Source organism: Sander lucioperca, chromosome 11 (genome assembly GCF_008315115.2).
Source record: "Sander lucioperca isolate FBNREF2018 chromosome 11, SLUC_FBN_1.2, whole genome shotgun sequence".
Classification (NCBI taxonomy): domain Eukaryota; kingdom Metazoa; phylum Chordata; class Actinopteri; order Perciformes; family Percidae; genus Sander; species Sander lucioperca.
In genome coordinates this window covers 9,785,651-9,805,650 of record NC_050183.1, presented here as the reverse complement: position 1 = coordinate 9,805,650, position 20,000 = coordinate 9,785,651, and the positions used below count along the sequence as shown (strand labels likewise).

At 42.8% G+C, this 20,000-nt stretch overlaps 2 protein-coding genes across 2 annotated transcripts; both read left to right on the top strand.

Moving 5' to 3' along the window:
- The first annotated feature begins 6,976 nt into the window (after window positions 1-6,976).
- On the top strand, window positions 6,977-9,405 carry LOC116037160 (L-selectin-like). The gene is made up of 3 exons (XM_031280957.2): window positions 6,977-7,112; window positions 8,490-8,530; window positions 9,137-9,405. Coding segments are annotated over exons 1-3 (312 nt in total). The 5' UTR covers window positions 6,977-7,110.
- A 1,112-nt stretch (window positions 9,406-10,517) lies between these two features.
- LOC116037159 (C-type mannose receptor 2-like) lies at window positions 10,518-11,881 on the top strand. The gene is made up of 3 exons (XM_036007407.1): window positions 10,518-10,548; window positions 10,671-11,030; window positions 11,535-11,881. Exons 1-3 carry the CDS (start codon window positions 10,518-10,520, stop codon window positions 11,879-11,881), a joined length of 738 nt encoding a protein of 245 aa, XP_035863300.1.
- Window positions 11,882-20,000: the final 8,119 nt, after the last annotated feature.

The following is a 20,000-nucleotide window of genomic DNA, read 5'->3' as shown; positions in this document are numbered from 1 at the left end:
AAACATAGAGTCCAGGTTGAAAAAAAACCAAAGTTACCCTTTAAGATGCAGCTGAATGTGATGAATAGTTAAATCTTTGATTTGCATCCTGAGGGACTGGGTTATACACTGTATCCCTAAACATAAAGACAGGCTGTTCTTCTGTCTGTTCCCCCCTCACTCCTCCAACATATTAATATAATTTTCATATTATTTCCTTTAACACAACTCTCCAGGAACCATCACCTTATCGTGGTGGAGAGGTTTGTGTGTCCCTATGAACCTGAGGGCTGTGTTGTCTGGAGCTTTGTGCTCCTGGTAGGGTCTCCCAAGGCAAAGTGGTCTCAGGTGAGGGGCCAGACAAAGAATGGTTCAAAAACCCTATGAGTGACCGAGGAAGAGATGGAGTGACCCTGCCCGGAGGAAGCCCGGGGCCCCCGTCTTGATCCAGGCCCAGATGGAGGGCTCGTCAGCGAGCGTCTGGTGGCCGGGTTTGCCACGGAGCCCGGCTGGGCACTGCCCGAAAAAGCTACGTGGCATCCATCTCTCTATCCCATGGGCCCACCACCTGTGGGAGGAACCGCTGGGGTCGGCTGCGCTGCCACATGGGTGGCAGTGAAGGTCAGGGGCCTCGACGGACCAGACCCGGGCAGCAGACTGGTGGACTGGAGGGTCACCTCCGTACGCCTGCGGGTTGTGGGGGGGAAAACTCTGACTGTTGTTTGTGCATATGCACCAAACAAGAGTTTGGAGTACTCTGCCTTCTTGGAGACCTTGAATGGAGTCCTGTATGGGGCTCCAGTGGGGGACTCCATAGTTCTGCTGGGGGACTTCAACGCGCACGTGGGCAATGATGGAGACACATGGAGAGGCGTGATTGGGAGGAACGGCCTCCTTGATCTAAACCAGAGTGGTTGTTTGTTGTTGGACTTCTGTGCTAGTCATGGATTGTCTGTAACGAACACCATGTTCGAACATAGGGATGCTCATAAGTGTACTTGGTACCAGAGCACCCTAGGCCAAAGGTCAATGATCGATTTTATAATCGTTTCATCTGATCTGAGGCCGTATGTTTTGGACACTCGGGTGAAGAGAGGGGCAGAGCTCTCAACCGATCACCATCTGGTGGTGAGTTGGGTCAGGGGGTGGGGGAAGACTCTGGACAGACCTGGTAAGCCCAAACGGGTAGTGCGGGTAAATTGGGAACATCTGGAGGAGGCCCCTGTCCGGCAGACTTTCAACTCACATCTCCGGCGGAGCTTTTCGTGCATCCCTGTGGAGGCTGGGGGCATTGAACCCGAGTGGACAATGTTCAAAGTTTCCATTGCTGAAGCTGCGGCGGGGAGCTGCGGTCTTAGGGTCTTAGGTGCCTCAAGGGGCGGTAACCCACGAACACCGTGGTGGACACTGGTGGTCAGGGAAGCCGTCCGGCTGAAGAAGGAGTCTTTCCGGGATATTATGTTATCCCAGAGGACTCCGGAGGCAGTTGCAAGGTACCGAAGGGCCCGAAGGGCTGCAGCCTCTGCCGTGAAAGAGGCAAAGCAGCGAGTGTGGGAAAAGTTCGGAGAAGACATGGAGAATGACTTTCGGTCGGCACCAAGGTGCTTCTGGAAAACCGTTCGCCACCTCAGGAGGGGGAAGCGGGGAACCATCCAAGCTGTGTACAGTAAGGATGGGACGCTGTTGACCTCAACTGAGGAGGTAATAGGGTGGTGGAAGGAGCACTTTGAGGAACTCCTAAATCCGACTAATACGCCCTCTATGGTAGAGGCAGAGCTGGAGGATGATGGGGGATTGTCGTCAATTTCCCTGGTGGAAGTCGCTGAGGTAGTTAAACAACTCCACAGTGGCAAAGCCCCAGGGATTGATGAGATCCGTCCAGAAATGTTTAAAGCTCTGGGTGTGGAGGGGTTGTCTTGGTTGACACGCCTCTTCAACATTGCGTGGAAGTCTGGAACCGTGCCTAAGGAGTGGCAGACCGGGGTGGTGGTTCCCCTTTTCAAAAAGGGGGACCAGAGGGTGTGTGCCAATTATAGGGGTATCACACTTCTCAGCCTCCCCGGTAAAGTCTACTCCAAGGTGCTGGAAAGGAGGGTTCGGTCGATAGTCGAACCTCAGGTTGAAGAGGAACAATGCGGATTCCGTCCTGGTCGTGGAACAACGGACCAGATCTTTACTCTCGCAAGGATCCTGGAGGGAGCCTGGGAGTATGCCCAACCGGTCTACATGTGCTTTGTGGATCTGGAGAAGGCGTATGACCGGGTCCCCCGGGAGATACTGTGGGAGGTGCTGCGAGAGTATGGGGTGAGGGGGTCCCTTCTCAGGGTCATCCAATCTCTGTACGACCTAAGCAAGAGCTGTGTCCGGGTTCTCGGCAGTAAGTCGGACTTGTTTCAGGTGAGGGTAGGCCTCCGCCAGGGCTGCGCTTTGTCACCAATCCTGTTTGTAGTATTTATGGACAGGATATCGAGGCGTAGTCAGGGTGGAGAGGGGTTGCAGTTCGGTGGGCTGGGGATCTCATCGCTGATTTTTGCAGATGATGTGGTCCTGATGGCATCATCGGCCTGTGACCTTCAACACACACTGGATCGGTTCGCAGCCGAGTGTGAAGCGGCTGGGATGAGGATCAGCACCTCTAAATCGGAGGCCATGGTTCTCAGCAGGAAACCAATGGAGTGCCTTCTCCAGGTAGGGAATGAGTCCTTACCCCAAGTGAAGGAGTTCAAGTACCTTGGGGTCTTGTTCACGAGTGAGGGTACAATGGAGCAGGAGATTGGTCGGAGAATCGGCGCAGCAGGTGCGGTATTACATTCAATTTATCGCACCGTTGTGACGAAAAGAGAGCTGAGCCAGAAGGCAAAGCTCTCGTTCTACCGGTCAGTTTTCGTTCCTACCCTCACCTATGATCATGAAGGCTGGGTCATGACCGAAAGAACAAGATCCAGGGTACAAGCGGCCAAAATGGGTTTCCTCAGGAGGGTGGCTGGCGTCTCCCTTAGAGATAGGGTGAGAAGCTCAGTCATCCGTGAGGAGCTCGGAGTAGAGCCGCTGCTCCATCGCGTCAAAAGGAGCCAGTTGAGGTGGTTCGGGCATCTGGTAAGGATGCCCCCTGGGCGCCTCCCTAGGGAGGTGGTCCTGGCACTTCCAGCTGGGAGGAGGCCTCGGGGAAAACCAAGGACTAGGTTGAGGGATTATATCTCCAACCTGGCCTGGGAACGCCTCAGGATCCCCCAGTCAGAGCTGGTTAATGTGGCTCGGGAAAGGGAAGTTACAACAAGCAAAAAAATACAACAAACTGCTTGAAAGATTAAAAATAGAACGATGACTGCTGACATTTTACTTTCAACTGCATCTTTTAGGCCGACTTGCCAGGGGTGGAGTTAATCAGTCAGGGGACTGGTTGACTCCGCCCCTGATTGACTCCCCTTCTCCCCTGAGAGATTCAGTGATCCTGATCAAGAAGAACATGACCTGGGTGGACGCGTTATACTACTGCAGAGATCACTATCGCGACCTTGTCTCCATCACCAACCTGGACGAGCAGCTCTGGGTCCACAAGATGTAAGTTATAAACTCGGCTGTTTGATTTCACATTTTAATGTTTGTGTTGTCTTCACGTCGACCGTGCAACTTTTTATTCTTCTGGCTCTAAATTGACTTTTTTTTGTTCAATGTTGTGGTCGTCTTTTTCAACACAAGTTTTTTATAAGTTTTTTTGTCACTTCTTACCGATGTTGTTGTCACATTTTTCCTGAGCTTTTCTTGACGTTTTTGTTATTTTTTTCAACGTTATTTCATAAAAATGTTTTTCTCCAAATGGTATGAAATTGACTAAAACTCAGAAATGATCTCTCAGCCAGGCGCCCCATGTCTGGACATTTTAACAGGAGTTGTCTGTAGAACGTGATTCACATTTATATTTCTGTTTTTTACATTTCAAATTGCAATGTGTGTGTGTGTGTGTGTGTGTGTGTGTGTGTGTGTTTGTCTATGTCTGTGTGTGTGTGTGTGTGTGTGTGTCTGTGTGTGTGTGTGTGTGTGTATGTGCGTGTCTATGTGTCTGTGTGTCTCTGTCTGTGTGTGTGTGTGTGTGTGTATCCCTAAACATAAAGACAGGCTGTTCTTATTCGATATTGTAGTGTTGACTATTGGTGCTTTCACAAAATATTTACACAATGAGATGTTTGATAAATAATCATCAGTAATGTGGATTTAATGACTAAGTGGGTAAAGACAAATAATAGAACAGCTACAACAGTCTGGTGAGTTCAGACAATGACAGTTTACTGTAATGCAGCCTTTAATACCAGGAAAAGTCAAAACTTCTGTCATATCACGATATCAATATAATATTGATATATTGCCCAGCTCTCAACCTGTCGTTACTTTCCTTATTTCCTCCTTCCAGGACAGGCAGGATCAAGGAGAGTTTTGCAGTAACTGTATGGCCAAATTAATCCGAACACACAAGTTGCCATATGACCGGTTACCGTGGTGTTGTCTCCCCGTCAACCATGAAAAAAAGAGCTTTGTCTTCCCTATGTTTCAGTCACTCTTTTCAAAGTTTGGTATTTTACATTTTAGTGTTTTTTCTCTCAGGCGGCCTAGGGACAGCATCCATGATATTCAACTATAATTTCAACCTGACCCTCACAATCAAAAAATCCAGACCGGCCCACCGGGGATTCTCCCGGTCAGGGGCGGATTGGCTCTCTGGCATTTCTGGCAAATGCCAGAGGGGCCGGTCCATTTTTTTTTAAATTTGGGCCGGTCAAATGTATTGTTAAAAAAAATCATAATATTTTTTCTTCTTCTTAAAGTGTAAAGTTCTGGTGAATATCTGATGTTATATTATGTAAAATCTGATTCTGATGATCATATTGTTTCTTGTAACTAAAGAATAGTTTTCTCTGAGTCTAAATAAACTGTTAAACCACAGAGTGGTCCTCTCTTTTCACTAACCCAAAATCCTGTTATCACATCATGAAACTGGGTCTGTGTGTACTGGGTCTGTGTGTACTGGGTCTGTGTGTACTATGTCCAGTGTTGGGCAGGTTACTTTTAAAAAGTAATTAGTTACAGTTACTAGTTACTTCTTCCAAAAAGTAACTAAATTAGTTACTCAGTTACAAATTATAAAAGTAACTAGTTACTTCAGAAAGTAACTATTGCGTTACTTTCAAGTACATTTTTAAATGCTCAAATGTGACCCCACCTCCACCTACCCCTCTTTAACGGAACTTAAAATACATGTGCATGTTCAATTAGTTATGAGAAATCTGAATATTATAATGAAATGGACACTTAATACAATACATTATTAACATAAACAATGTACACAACTCTAAACTATTTTAATGTTGCTGTGGGACAAAGTGAGGCTAGCCTCCAATCAAATACCATGTATGTAGATATTATGTTTATATAGTGGATCAACACAAATAGGACAACACCTCAACAGGCCACACCTGGGCAAAACTAAATCATGCTTGTTAAGCACTATACCAAAAATAAATAACAAATATATACACTCTTTGTAGTGCAAATAAACGCTGAAAGATGTTTGAGTAAGTTTGAATTACGTGACACCGATGTGGATAGGCAGTTTTGCCCAGGGCATAATGTGCATTTCACGATTACTTTCATTCCTTTAATTTCTTGAGGGGAAAATAAATGGTTATATATTGGTCTCGCCATACCTGTCTCTCTCTCGTTGACTGACTCGCTTGTGTTGTTCGTTGTGTGTCCAACTATGTGTGCTTTCGAACACCCCCCCCCAACTCTACCTCTGATTGGCTTAACATTAAATTTTACTCAACTTCAGCCAATCGTCAGCATTTATGCGCTTGTGTCGTGCAGAACAGCCTCTCGGCTCAGACTCAGAGATCTAGTTGGTCTGATGAAAAAAACAGCTTCAAACATAGTAACGCACCGCATTTTTTGGCAGTAACAGTAACGCTGTTATTAAGACGGGAAGAGTAATCAATTAGATTACTCGTTACTGAAAAAAAGTAACGCCGTTATTCCCATCACTGACTAGGTCTCTGTGTACTAGGTATTTGTGTACTGGGTCTGTGTGTACTAGGTCTCTGTGTACTAGGTATTTGTGTACTGGGTCTGTGTGTACTAGGTCTGTGTGTACTGGGTCTGTGTTTACTGGGTCTGTGTGTTGGATTGCTAACGTTATTAAATGGTGATTGTTAACTGAGCAGCTAATCAACTAATTAAATTAAATCAATTGTCAATCCAATACTTTCCATCTTCTTCTTCTTAACACCAACATGTAATTCCATTCTCAAATGTTTAACACGTTAGTTTAAAGTCACAACTTCACCTGTTGTTACTTTGGTTATTTCCTCCTCCCAGAACAGCCAGGATCAAGGAGAGTTTAGGGGTAACTGCATGGCCAAATTAATACAAACACACAAGTTACTGTATGACCGGTTACTGACGAGCAAAAAGCTATTTTTTAACCCTCCTGTTATCGACCATGAACTTGTTGTCCATCCAGGTCAAAAGTGAATTTGAATTTTTGGTGCTTTTTCCAGCATTTTTGGCCTTTTTTATGCTTTTTACACTTTTTAAAACGATTTGAGCTCCTTTTTCAACGTTTTATTTTTAAATTCATGGTCAATAACCCTAATTTATATGACATTATAACCTAATTTTTAAGTTAAAAAAAGGAAAAATTATGAATTATTTTGACTAATAGTTAAGATCAGAGGATGTTGAGTGAATCACAGACTGGTTTATGTCAAAAGTTAGTCAGGATACTGGTTTAAAACCATTTAATCATGTTTATAAAATTGTAAAAAACACCCAAAATTCAATAAAAGTGATCATAGATAATCATCAAAGATGATTTTATGTGCAAAGATACATCATGCATCCATGTTATTTTGGGACAAGTGGAGCGTGGCGTGACAGAAATGTTGCTATGCACTGGGGATTATCCCAGTGCTCCCGATTAGCCAATCAGGGCCCGATGATACAGATCTGACACGTTGATATTTTAATATTCAAATGACAGCCAGAGTGTATGAAGAGGATCAATAAGGTGTTGAGAGCAGTCTCCGTCGGCACAGAAAGGGAGAAACATCAGAGCAGAGGGAAGCTGTGGACATTCACAAGATGTAAGTTATGAACTCGGCTGTTTGATTTCACATTTTAATGTTTGTGTTGTCTTCACGTCGACCGTGCTACTTTTTATTCTTCTGGCTCTAAATTGACTCTTTATGTTCAACGTTGTGGTCGTCTTTTTCGACACTTCTGTCGCTTTTAATACGTTTTTTTGTCACTTGTGACCGATGTTTTTGTCACATTTTTGCTGAGCTTTTCTTGAAGTTTTTTTTTTTTTTCAAATTTATTTCATAAATGTTTTTCTCCAAATGGTATGAAATTGACTAAAACTCAGAAATGATCTCTCAGCCAGGCGCCCCATGTCTAGACATTTTAACAGGAGTTGTCTGTAGAACGTGATTCACATTTATATTTCTGTTTTTTACATTTCAAATTGAATAATTTCCCTGTGTGTGTGTGTGTGTGTGTGTGTGTGTGTGTGTGTGTGTGCGTCTCTGTGTGAACATAGAGTCCAGTTTGAAAAAAACCCAAAGTTACCCTTTACTTTGCAGCTGAATGTGATGAATAGTTAAATATTTGATTTGTATCCTGAGGGACTGGGTTATAAACTGTATCCCTAAACATAAAGACAGGCTGTTCTTCTGTCTGCCCCCCCCCCCCCCCTCCCCCACTAAACCTACTCCGCCAACATTTGAATATAATTATGTCATTCTCATATTTATTTTTAACATTAATTCAAAAAGTCTAATGTATGAATGCAAATGTCACAGTTCAAGGTGTTACACTGTTGACTTGTGTGTCTGTCTGTCTGTCTGTCTGTCTGTCTGTCTGTCTGTCTGTGTGTGTGTGTGTGTGTGTGTGTGTGTGTGTGTGTGTGTGTGTGTGTGTGTGTGTGTGTGTGTGTGTATATGTGTGTATATCTGTAGGGTTACATTGCAGCTTGTTTCTTGCTTTGGACCATTTTTAAAGATATTTGTTCCCATCAGTCACTGAGACACAAACACATGGGAACATAGAGTCCAGGTTGAAAATAACCCAAAGTTACCCTTTACTTTGCAGCTGAATGTGATGAATAGTTAAATCTTTGATTTGCATCCTGAGGGACTGGGTTATAAACTGTATCCCTAAACATAAAGACAGGCTGTTCTTCTGTCTGTTTCCTCCTCACTCCTCCAACATATTAATATCATTTTCATATTATTTCCTTTAACACAAATTCAAAAAATCCCCAACAGGAAACGTATGAATGCTAATGTCACATTTCAAAGTGTTACACTGTTGACTTGTGTGTTCGTCTGTGTGTCTGAGTGTGTGTGTGTGTTTGTGTTGTAACTTCAGTAAATGCAACATCTTTTCCAAAAGTCAGTGAGTAAAGGTGTAAAATAATCCTGATTTCATACCAAAAATAACTGTTTATTATCATCTAACAGGGTGAAGATGCAGTGGAGTCTGTTGGTGTTGATTGTGATGGGTAAGTGGATCATCTGGACAGCTCACTCCTCATCAACTCCAACTCACATTTCAGTTAAGAATATGGTCACCAAACCCACCAGACTTCATGTAAACAATCACTACTTTTAGCGTGTATAGAGCCAGCATTTTTTCCACCAGACTCCATGTAAATAATCAGGACTTTTAGCGTGTATAGAGCCAGAATATTTCCACATGCAAATGGGTGAATTAAGGGTTTATTTCAACCAAACCAGAGTGGTGATTGTTGGAACAGTGGAAAGATGAACCAAGACGGCTTTTGATAGTTTAATTTAGTTTCTGTCCACTTTGAATGAAGTGTGTTTTACGATGCTAAAAGTACTGATTATTTACATGGAGTCTGGTGGGATTAGCGAACGCAATTTGGCAGATGTTTTTATTTTTAAAAAAGGATCTTTTTTCTTCTTTTTTTCTGTGACTGGACTAAATTTTTATTTAGCATGTTTAACTCTTTAACATCAGTCACGTAGACACAAAAACATGGGAAATAGAGTCCAGGTTTAAAAACAGAACAAAGTTACCTTTTAATGAACAGATGCTTGTCTAGCTCTCAGCTCCATCGCTGCAGTTTCTTCTCTGTTATCAGGTCAGTGTTCCTCCATTGGGGGTCAGCTGTGTGACTACCACTTCATTGGAGAGAATATGACGTGGAAAGAAGCCAAGGATTATTGCAAAGGGAACCACACTGACCTGGCCACAGTGTCTAACCAGACAGACATGAAGAGACTCCATGACTCTGCGACTGCAAAGTTTCCACAGTATCAAGGCGGAGCCTGGATTGGGCTGCAAGAAAACACACCAAACATTGTGTGGCACTGGTCTCTGCCAGGGGTGGAGTTCAACGAGACAGAGTGAGAGTGAATGGTCTCCAGGACAGCCGGATACTAAAGGCTGTGTTAATTCGAGGCGTGATAACTGTGGGTGGATGAATGATGGCACATGGCATGACGACTCTTGTTCTAAGCTATATAACTTTATCTGCTATGACGGTGAGAATATGTGGTGCATAGAGTCTGTTCTTCCCTAAAAAATTCCCCCAGAAGTGGTTTGTTCCAGCATCATTCTGACCTATATTCATGTTTCTAGTGGCGGCGCCCTCTAGTGGCCGTAGTAGTTCTGACTACCAGAGAAGGTATCGGTCACGGTTTTAAACACGTCATCAACGTTGTGAAACGGTCCCAGTTTGGTTAATTTAGACACCAAAACTACTGAGTTAAGTTGATAAAAAAGATGGAGGTTTGGGTTCAAACTAGGGATGCACCGAATCCAGATTTTTGGGGTTTGCCGTACCTGAAGTTGCTGCATTCTGGCTGCTGTCTGTAGATTCCTTCATCACTACTCGTATTCTTCCGGATGTTTGATACCAGATGTTGTAACAGCGGTGATGTTGTGTATAGTTTAGGGTCCTCGCCACCACCAGACTAATCAGCATTACAGACTGAACATGTAGCTGGACTTGAATGGCCTTCTTTTGACTGAAAGTTCTGCCAAACTACACTTTTTCTGCTCACGCGTACATTTTCACTTCTTCACAGCCTACTGCATTGAACGCTCCACCTACTTAAACACCTTCCCGTAATCAACGGCGCCGTCATTACGGCGACCAGCGTAGTGCACAGAGTGCAAAAGTAGGGTTCGCTGGGAAAAGAATTCGAAGGATCGGCAGAAACCCAACCCCGTCAAAAAGCCCAATATTCAGCCGATTCAGAAGCCCATTCCTGGATTCGGTGCATCCCTGCTCAAATCAGACGTGACTTCACTTCCTGAAGGTGACCACGTGACTCAGAACGTGACGTAGCTCCGTTTGTTCCTTAAAGTTAAAAAACTCTCTGTTTCCTTTTCCTTTCAAACGGGACATGAACCCCGGTCTCCTGGGTGGAAGTCTTACTTACTTTCTGCTTTGCTCCCTTCAGAACTACTACGGCCACTAGAGGGCGCCGCCACTAGAAACATGAATATAGGTCACAATGATGCTGGAACAAACCAACTTCTGGGGGAGTTTGTTAGGGGAGAACAGACTTGAGACAGAATTGATATCACATTATTGTTTTGAAATAAGAATAATGTAGGATTTTATGAGACTAAATAAAAACAAAAAAGTTTGTCTGTGTCTTCCACAGAACACAACAAGACCGGCAAAACATTTCATATCAGTGAAGATACGAATAAGAAGACCTGGCTAGAGGCTCAGAGCTACTGCAGAGATAATCACACTGACCTGATCAGTGGAGTCAACCAGCTGAAAGACTTCAAGACACAGTACCCAAATGATGCAAACCGAATTTTCTGGATCGGCCTGTTCAGAGACTGCTGGAGTTGGTCAGATGGGAGCAGTTTCTCTTTCAGATCCTGGGATGAACATGAACCTAAGGATAATAATAATAATGATGAATCTAAGAAGAAATGTGCTATGACTACGTCAAATGGAAAATGGAGCTCTGATGACTGTGATGAAAGAAAACCCTTCTTCTGCTACAACGGTGAGTTTATCAGAAGGTCTATCTAACAATCCATTTAGTTCCACATGTTAACGTGTTGGGAAGGTGGATATATAAAGTTTTAAAAAGCCTCTCTTAGCATCACTGTCGTGCCAATAATTACGTTAAATCAAACTCTCTCGTGTAATATTGCTTTGTCACAAAATATATAAAATATATAATCTAATGTTACACTAATGTTATTTAAACTGTCGTGTGTTTGTCTCCACGGGCGGAGCATTTGGGTCTTCGCCACTAATTGACTCAGACACCAATTGACTTGGACACTAATTGACTCCGCCTCTAATTGACTCAGACACTAATTGACTTGGACACTAATTGACTCAGACACCAATTGACTTGGACACTAATTGACTCCGCCTCTAATTGACTCAGACACTAATTGACTTGGACACTAATTGACTCCTCCCCTGGTTGGCTCCTCCCCAAATTGGCTCCGCCCCTGATTGACTCTGTCCCTGATTGGCTCCCCTTCTCCCCTGACAGATTCAGTGATCCTGATCAAGGAGAACATGACCTGGGTGGACGCGTTATACTACTGCAGAGATCACTATCGTGATCTTGTCTCCATCACCAACCAGGGCGAGCAGCTCTGGGTCCAGGAGAGAGCCAAGACGGCCTCCACTCCCTACGTGTGGCTGGGACTGCGCTACACCTGCACTCTGGACTTCTGGTTCTGGGTCACTGACGAGACGGTCCTCTACAAGAACTGGGGCCCCGGCCAGTCTGGGGACGACTGCAACTTGTCTGGAGCCATGGACAGAGAGGGAACGCACCAGTGGGTCAAAATGATCGACGACAACTACAAGTTTAATTTCATCTGTTCCAAGTAAAAACCAGCAGAATGAAACTAAGTACATTCACTCAAGTACTGTACTTTAGTAATAATGCTGTTGAGATGAGGTACTTTACTTATTTCTCAAAGTAAATAATGTTTCAAGAAAAAAAGTCGTAACATTTCAAGTAAAAAAGTTATAATATTTTGGGAAAAAAGTCGTAATATTTCAAGTAAAAAAGTCATAATTTTTTAAGAACGAAATCATAATATTTAAAGAAGAAAGTTGTTATATGGATCTTTTATTTTAAAATTTTACAGTGTGGGATTCATAGTTTTACTTAAAGTGCCTATATTATGAAAAACATCACTTTTTCTAGGATTTGGGGAGTTATTTTTATTTTGGTAGTTTTATACAATTTATTTTATAGATTAGGGTGAACTCTGTGTGTTGTAGCAGCTAGCTTCATGCTAATAGGGCTTACCCAGTTACTGCCCATTTTCCACTCTCACCAAAGATAGGATAAAAGTGAGAGGTCTCACTCTGTAGCTAAAACAGAGAGCTCGACACACAGGGTGAAAAGAGGAGCTGCAGCAATGTGCAGTACTACAAAAATATGGTGTTTTTTGAAAATTAAACCATGTAAAGTTATTCTGATATTACCTCTAAATACAATTATGAACCAGAAAATGAGCATAATATGGGCACTTTAATTTACGGATGTGTTTTATTCATTTACTCACTTTGTTTGCATTGGTGTGAAGTTGACATACTGTGTGTCCTCTGGGATTATTTAATGGCATTCTGGGAAATGTAGGAATTTATATCTCAAAGTCATAATATTTTGGGAAAAAAGTAATAATATTTCAACTAAAAAAGTCATAATATTTCAAGAAAAACAGTTGTAATATTTCAAGAAAATGAGTCGTAATACTTTGGGAAACAAGTTGTAATATTTTGGGAAAAAAGTAATAATATTTTAAGAAAAAAGTCGTAATATTTTGGAAAAGAAGTCGTAATATTTCAAGGAGAAAGTCATAATATTTTGGGAAAAAAGTCGTAACATTTTGGGAAAATAGTCGTAATATTTCAAGTAAAAACAAATGTAATATTTCAAGTAAAAAAGTTGTAATTTTTCAAATAAAAAAGTCATTTTGGGAAATATTCATAAAATTTGGGGGAAAATATCATAATATTTTGGGAAGAAAAGTTGTAATATAGATCTTTTACTTTACATTTTAACAGTGTGGGAGTAATACTTTTACTGAAGTTGAGGATGTGTTTTATTAATTTACTCACTTTGTTTGCAGTGGTGTGACGTTGACATACTGTGTGTCCTCTGGGATTATTGAATGGCATTCTGGGAAATGTAGGAAGTTATATCTCAAAGTAAATTTTTCAAGTAAAAAAGTCGTAATATTGTGGGGAAAAAGTCATACTATTTTTGGAAAAAAGTCGTAATATTTAAGAAAAAAAGTCATAATATTTTGGGAAAAAAGTCATAACATTTTGGGAAAAAAGTCATAATATTTTGGGAAAAATTTTATAATATTTTGGGAAAAAAGTCGTAATATTTGGGGGAAAAAGTCATAATATTTTGATAAAAAAGTCGTAATATTTCATAAAAGAAGTCGTAATATTTTGGGAAAAAAGGTGTAATATAGATGTTTAACTTTACATTTTAACAGTGTGGGATTAATAGTTTTACTGAAGTTAAGGATGTGTTTTATTCATTTACTCACTTTGTTTGCAGTGGTGTGACGTTGACATACTGTGTGTCCTCTGGGATTATTGAATGGCATTCTGGGAAATGTAGAAATTTATATCTCAGAGTAAAAATTTTTTAAGAAAAAAAGGAGTAATATTTTGGGGAAAAAGTCACAATATTTCAAGAAAGAAAGTCGTAATATTTCAAGAAAAATTCATAATATTTTGGGAAAAATTTTATATTTTGGGAAAAAAGTCGTAATACTTTTAAAAAAAGTCCTAATATTTCAAGAAAAAGTTGTAATATTGTTGAGAAAAAAGTCGTAATATGTTGGTAAAAATGTTGTAATATGTTGGTAAAAATGTCATATTTTTTTGTGAAAAAATTCGTAATAGTTCAAGAAAAAAGTAGTAGTAATATTTTAAGAAGCAAATCATTATTTTGGGAAAGAAAAGTTGTAATATAGATGTTTAACTTTACATTTTAACAGTGTGGGATTAATACTTTTACTGAAGTTAAGGATGTGTTTTAATAATTTACTGACTTTGCAGTGGTGTGACGTTGACATACTGTGTGTCCTCTGGGATTATTGAATGGCATTCTGGGAAATGTAGGAACTTATATCTCAGAGTAAATATTTCAAGAAAAAGAATCGTAATATTTTTGAAAAAAAGTTGTAATATTTTGGGAAAAAATGTCATAATATTTTCAGTAAAAAAGTTGTAATAATTTGGGAAATAAGTTTTAATATTTTGGGAAAAAAGTTGTAATATTTTGGGGAAAAAGTCGTAATATTTCAAGACAAAAGTCATAATATTTCAAGTAAAAAAGTTGTAATATTTTAATTGTTTAAATTTTCATTGGGGGAGATATAGATTACGATTTGTTATTTTCTGAAGTTATTTTTTCTTCTTCTTAACGTGTGCATTTCTGGTGAATATCTGATGTTATATTATGTAAAATCTGATTCTGATGATCATATTGTTTCTTGAGTTTTATGTAACTAAAGAATAGTTTTCTCTGAGTCTAAATAAACTGTTAAACCACAGAGTGGTCCTCTCTTTTCACTAACCCAAAATCCTGTTATCACATCATGAAACTGGGTCTGTGTGTACTGGGTCTGTGTGTACTGGGTCTGTGTATACTAGGTCTGTGTGTACTGGGTCTGTGTATACTAGGTCTGTGTATACTAGGTCTGTGTGTTCTGGGTCTGTGTGTTCTGGGTCTGTGTGTTCTGGGTCTCTGTGTTCTGGGTCTGTGTGTTCTGGGTCTGTGTGTTCTGGGTCTGTGTGTTCTGGGTCTGTGTGTTCTGGGTCTCTGTGTTCTGGGTCTGTGTGTTCTGGGTCTGTGTGTACTGGGTCTGTGTGTTCTGGGTCTCTGTGTTCTGGGTCTGTGTGTTCTGGGTCTCTGTGTTCTGGGTCTCTGTGTTCTGGGTCTGTGTGTTCTGGGTCTCTGTGTTCTGGGTCTGTGTGTTGGATTGCTAACGTTATTAAATGGTGATTATTAACTGAGCAGCTAATCAAAAAATTAAATTAAATCAACAATCAATCCAATATTTTCCATCTTCTTCTTAACACCAACACACAATTCCATTCTCAAATGTTTAAGATGTTTGTTTAAAGTCACAAATTGAAAAAAAATTAAACAGCTAGTTCACCTGTTGTTCCTTTGGTTATTTCCTCCTCCCAGAACAGCCAGGATCAATCAGAGTTTTGCGGTAACTGCATGGCCAAATTAATCCAAACACACGAGTTACTGTATGACCGGTTACTGCTGAGTAAAAGGCTATTTTTTAAACAGAGTCCGACGCAGTCAGTCTACATAAAAACCCACCAGGGCTACATTTACTCCCAGACAGTGGTATAGTATACGCGATACGCAGGTATACTGTAGCCTAAAGTATACACACTACAATACATTATACTAGCATACACCACTGCTCCCAGGAAGAACATTGAGGGCAGAAACTCCATCACTGATCTATTTCAGCCGAATCTTCTCTGTCCGAGCTCGGCTACAAACACCAGATCTGCAGCATGTTACCGTGTCGATCGCTACCGAGCCTGTTAGTAACCGGCAGTGTTCGAGTCCAACAAAGTGCTGCTACGAGGGACTAAACACAGAGATGCATAAACACACTGTGACGTGCTAAAGATTGTATTGCTATGATTTATTCAATCACATGTAAAAATCAACTAGCACTGCAGTTACCAAATGTAAAGTTACTTTGTGAGTCGAAATATGTGCTTTAGTGCGGCAGTCAACAGGAAGTGTTCTCTCCCAGTCTCACCCCCTCTCTGTCAAAGCCCAAAAAACCAACAGGTGAACAGGTGAAGCAAACAAATATGTTATCACTTCCCCTCACACCGCCATGAAAACGTGATCTTCACCTGTTCAACTCTAACTTTAACACATAGTAGGTGAATGTCCTGCTGTTTTTACAGACATGTGAACTCACCACAGACAGGGAAACACTGGAGCACGTCAGTCTCTCAACGGTGTAACCGTGTTGCTATGGTTTCCGAGTTGAAGGACATGTTTCCTCTGAATGGTGTGAAACCGCTTTGAGTTATGCTTTCTCTCATTTATTGGCTGTGTCCCAGGTGATAGCCAATCAGCAGCGACGTGTCTGTAACCTTATGGTAATAAAAAGGCACACAACAGGGTGTTCAAAGCACCCCTGGTTGGCTACGTTTTGTCTGGGCTGAACAGGTGTAAGAAACTGCCAATTAGATTAATTTACTTATTAATTGGAGGTGCCATAACCATAGACAGTTAGAGAAATGGACCAACAGATCCCGTGTCTCTGGACGGAGACCAGTGAAGGATATTAGAAGATCTTTCCCGGTGATGGCTGAGCGTTACTGAGCAGCCTCCAACTGAGCTTGAAGACGTAGATGTGACGTGAGCAACCTGTCTGAAAGTTGGAAGTCTTCTGGTAGCTGTGCCAAGAGAAATCTCAATCATTCCCAATCTAGCAGAGACGGAGAGCGTAGGTATATGTAAGGAGATAACATAGACACAGGCTAATTATTGATCACTAAAATGATAGTTAACATTAGTAATTAAACTTAAACAGCTAATGGAAGTCCAAACTGCCTGAGAGCTTCTCCTGTACTATACGGTAATTCCTCTACTATGAGACAGTAAGTCTCGTGGTTATGACCCAATCGTTAGCCTATTTTTATAAAAACGTCTGCTACGGAGCCATAACGTGAGGTACAAGGTAATGGAGCCTTTTATACATTGTCGTGTTTCTTTAGAAATAAACAATGGACAAATAGAGTCTTTAAACTCTTCAGATGTAAAGTTATTCTCTGACAAAGTGACGTCAAAATGAATGGGAGTCAATAGGATGCTAACGGGAGGTGATGGCTTGTTAGCATCAAAATGGCGCCATAGGAGGTACGCTGTGTGGAGAGAGGTTTACCCCCTTGGCCATAACACATAGTTGTAATTTACGGGGGTGGGCGGAGACTGTGCCTACAAATTGGGAGGCCAGGGATAAGGAACGAAAACATGTAAAACAAGCAGTGTCACTATCCTGAGTGGCCGTTTGATAAAACACACAAGAACCCCCGAAAAGTTTCTAGACCATCAACAGAAACAAATCACGAGGTCAGAAGAAGCCATGTTGTCATCCCATATGTGGCTGGGCTGTCTGAGAAGTTCTGGAGAGTGTTCTCCAATTACATTTTCATCAGAAGAGCAACCTGGTGTATGTGATCAAATGCAAGGAGGAGTGTAAAGATCTGAACATTGGGGAGACAAAACAGCCGCTCAGCTGACGCATGTATCAACACAGGAGAAAAACCTCCTCAGGACAAGACTCAGCGGTCTATACTCATCTACAAGAAGAACAACACAGTTTTCAGGATCAAGATGTCTACATCCAGAGAGGATAGGTGGTTTAAAGAGGCGTCAAGGAGGCCATGTTTGTTAAAGTGGAGCGACCCTCTTTAAATAGGGGAGGTGGGTTGAGACATCATTTGTCTTCAGCCTACAACATGGTTCTGAAAACCATTCCCAGGAGCTTTACAGATACACCATCCTGCTCCTCCTCTTAAGCAGGGGGAGGGGCATCATCTGAAGCTGCTGGGACACCATCTTCTCTGGCAACACAAATGGACTACATTTTAGCAGTCATGTGACTTCATGCCATGAGATCATGTGACTGTGTTAGTTTCTTTCAATTGTTAAATGACAGTGGGAACAACTGAAGCCACATGTGCAAAACTCAAACTACAGTCTGCAGAACCAACAGTCACCTGAACTAAACAGTTCACATCTCCTGAAAAACTCATTCACAGAAACACAACTCTTCACACACGTCTCAGAACAGACTCAGTGCAGAGAAACACACACACACACACACACACACACACACACACTGAGACACACACACGCACACACACACACACACACACACACACACACACTGAGAGACACACATACACACACACTGAGACACACACACACACACACTGAGACACACACACTGAGACAAACACACACAAATTGAGACACACACTAAGAGAGAAGACACACCAGCCTAATAATCGGGCGTCAGGCCGACTGGCGAGGTCGGTGACTCGAGTCTGTTCGGTGTGTCCCGTGCCGTCGGCCTTCATTTGGCCGACCTGACATGTTCAGTCAGAGACAGGACAGTCAGAGACAGGACAGTCAGAGACAGGGCAGTCAGAGACAGGACAGTCAGAGACAGGGCATTCAGAGACAGGACAGTCAGAGACAGGGCAGTCAGAGACAGGACAGTCAGAGACAGGGCAGAGACAGGGCAGTCAGAGACAGGGCAGTCAGAGACAGGACAGTCAGAGACAGGGCAGAGACAGGGCAGTCAAAGACAGGATAGTCAGAGACAGGACAGTCAGAGACAGGACAGTCAGAGACAGGGCATTCAGAGACAGGACAGTCAGAGACAGGACAGTCAGAGACAGGGCAGTCAGAGATGGGACAGTCAGAGACAGGACAGTCAGAGACAGGGCAGTCAGAGACAGGACAGTCAGAGACAGGGCATTCAGAGACAGGACAGTCAGAGACAGGGCAGAGACAGGGCAGTCAAAGACAGGATAGTCAGAGACAGGACAGTCAGAGACAGGGCATTCAGAGACAGGACAGTCAGAGACAGGGCAGAGACAGGGCAGTCAAAGACAGGGCATTCAGAGACAGGACAGTCAGAGACAGGGCAGAGACAGGGCAGTCAAAGACAGGACAGTCAGAGACAGGACAGTCAGAGACAGGATAGTCAGAGACAGGACAGTCAGAGACAGGGCAGAGACAGGGCAGTCAGAGACAGGACAGTCAGAGACAGGATAGTCAGAGACAGGACAGTCAGAGACAGGGCAGAGACAGGGCAGTCAGAGACAGGACAGTCAGAGACAGGGCAGTCAGAGACAGGACAGTCAGAGACTGGACAGTCAGAGACAGGGCAGTCAGAGACAGGACAGTCAGAGACAGGGCAGAGACAGGGCAGTCAGAGACAGCACAGTCAGAGACAGGATAGTCAGAGACAGGACAGTCAGAGACAGGGCAGAGACAGGGCAGTCAGAGACAGGACAGTCAGAGACAGGGCAGTCAGAGACAGGACAGTTAGAGACATGACAGTCAGAGACAGGGCAGAGACAGGGCAGTCAGAGACAGGACAGTCAGAGACAGGACAGTCAGAGACTGGACAGTCAGAGACAGGGCAGTCAGAGACAGGACAGTCAGAGACAGGGCAGAGACAGGGCAGTCAGAGACAGCACAGTCAGAGACAGGACAGTCAGAGACAGGGCAGTCAGAGACAGGACAGTCAGAGACATGACAGTCAGAGACAGGGCAGAGACAGGACAGTCAGAGACAGGGCAGTCAGAGACTGGACAGTCAGAGACAGGGCAGAGACAGGACACTCAGAGACAGGACAGAGACAGGACAGTCAGAGACAGGACAGTCAGAGACATGACAGTCAGAGACAGGACAGAGACAGGACAGTCAGAGACAGGACAGTCAGAGACAGGGCAGAGACAGGACAGTCAGAGACAGGACAGTCAGAGACATGACAGTCAGAGACAGGACAGAGACAGGACAGTCAGAGACAGGGCAGTCAGAGACTGGACAGTCAGAGACAGGGCAGAGACAGGACACTCAGAGACAGGACAGAGACAGGACAGTCAGAGACAGGACAGTCAGAGACATGACAGTCAGAGACAGGACAGAGACAGGACAGTCAGAGACAGGACAGTCAGAGACAGGGCAGAGACAGGACAGTCAGAGACAGGACAGTCAGAGACATGACAGTCAGAGACAGGACAGAGACAGGACAGTCAGAGACAGGACAGAGACAGGACAGTCAGGACTCACCAGTAAATGGGGAGCAGATGAGTCTCTCAACATCTGATGAAAATCTTTTAAACTGACCTTTGTTGATCTGAAATGAAGACAGATTCAGCAACTGCACGGCCTATTTCTCTC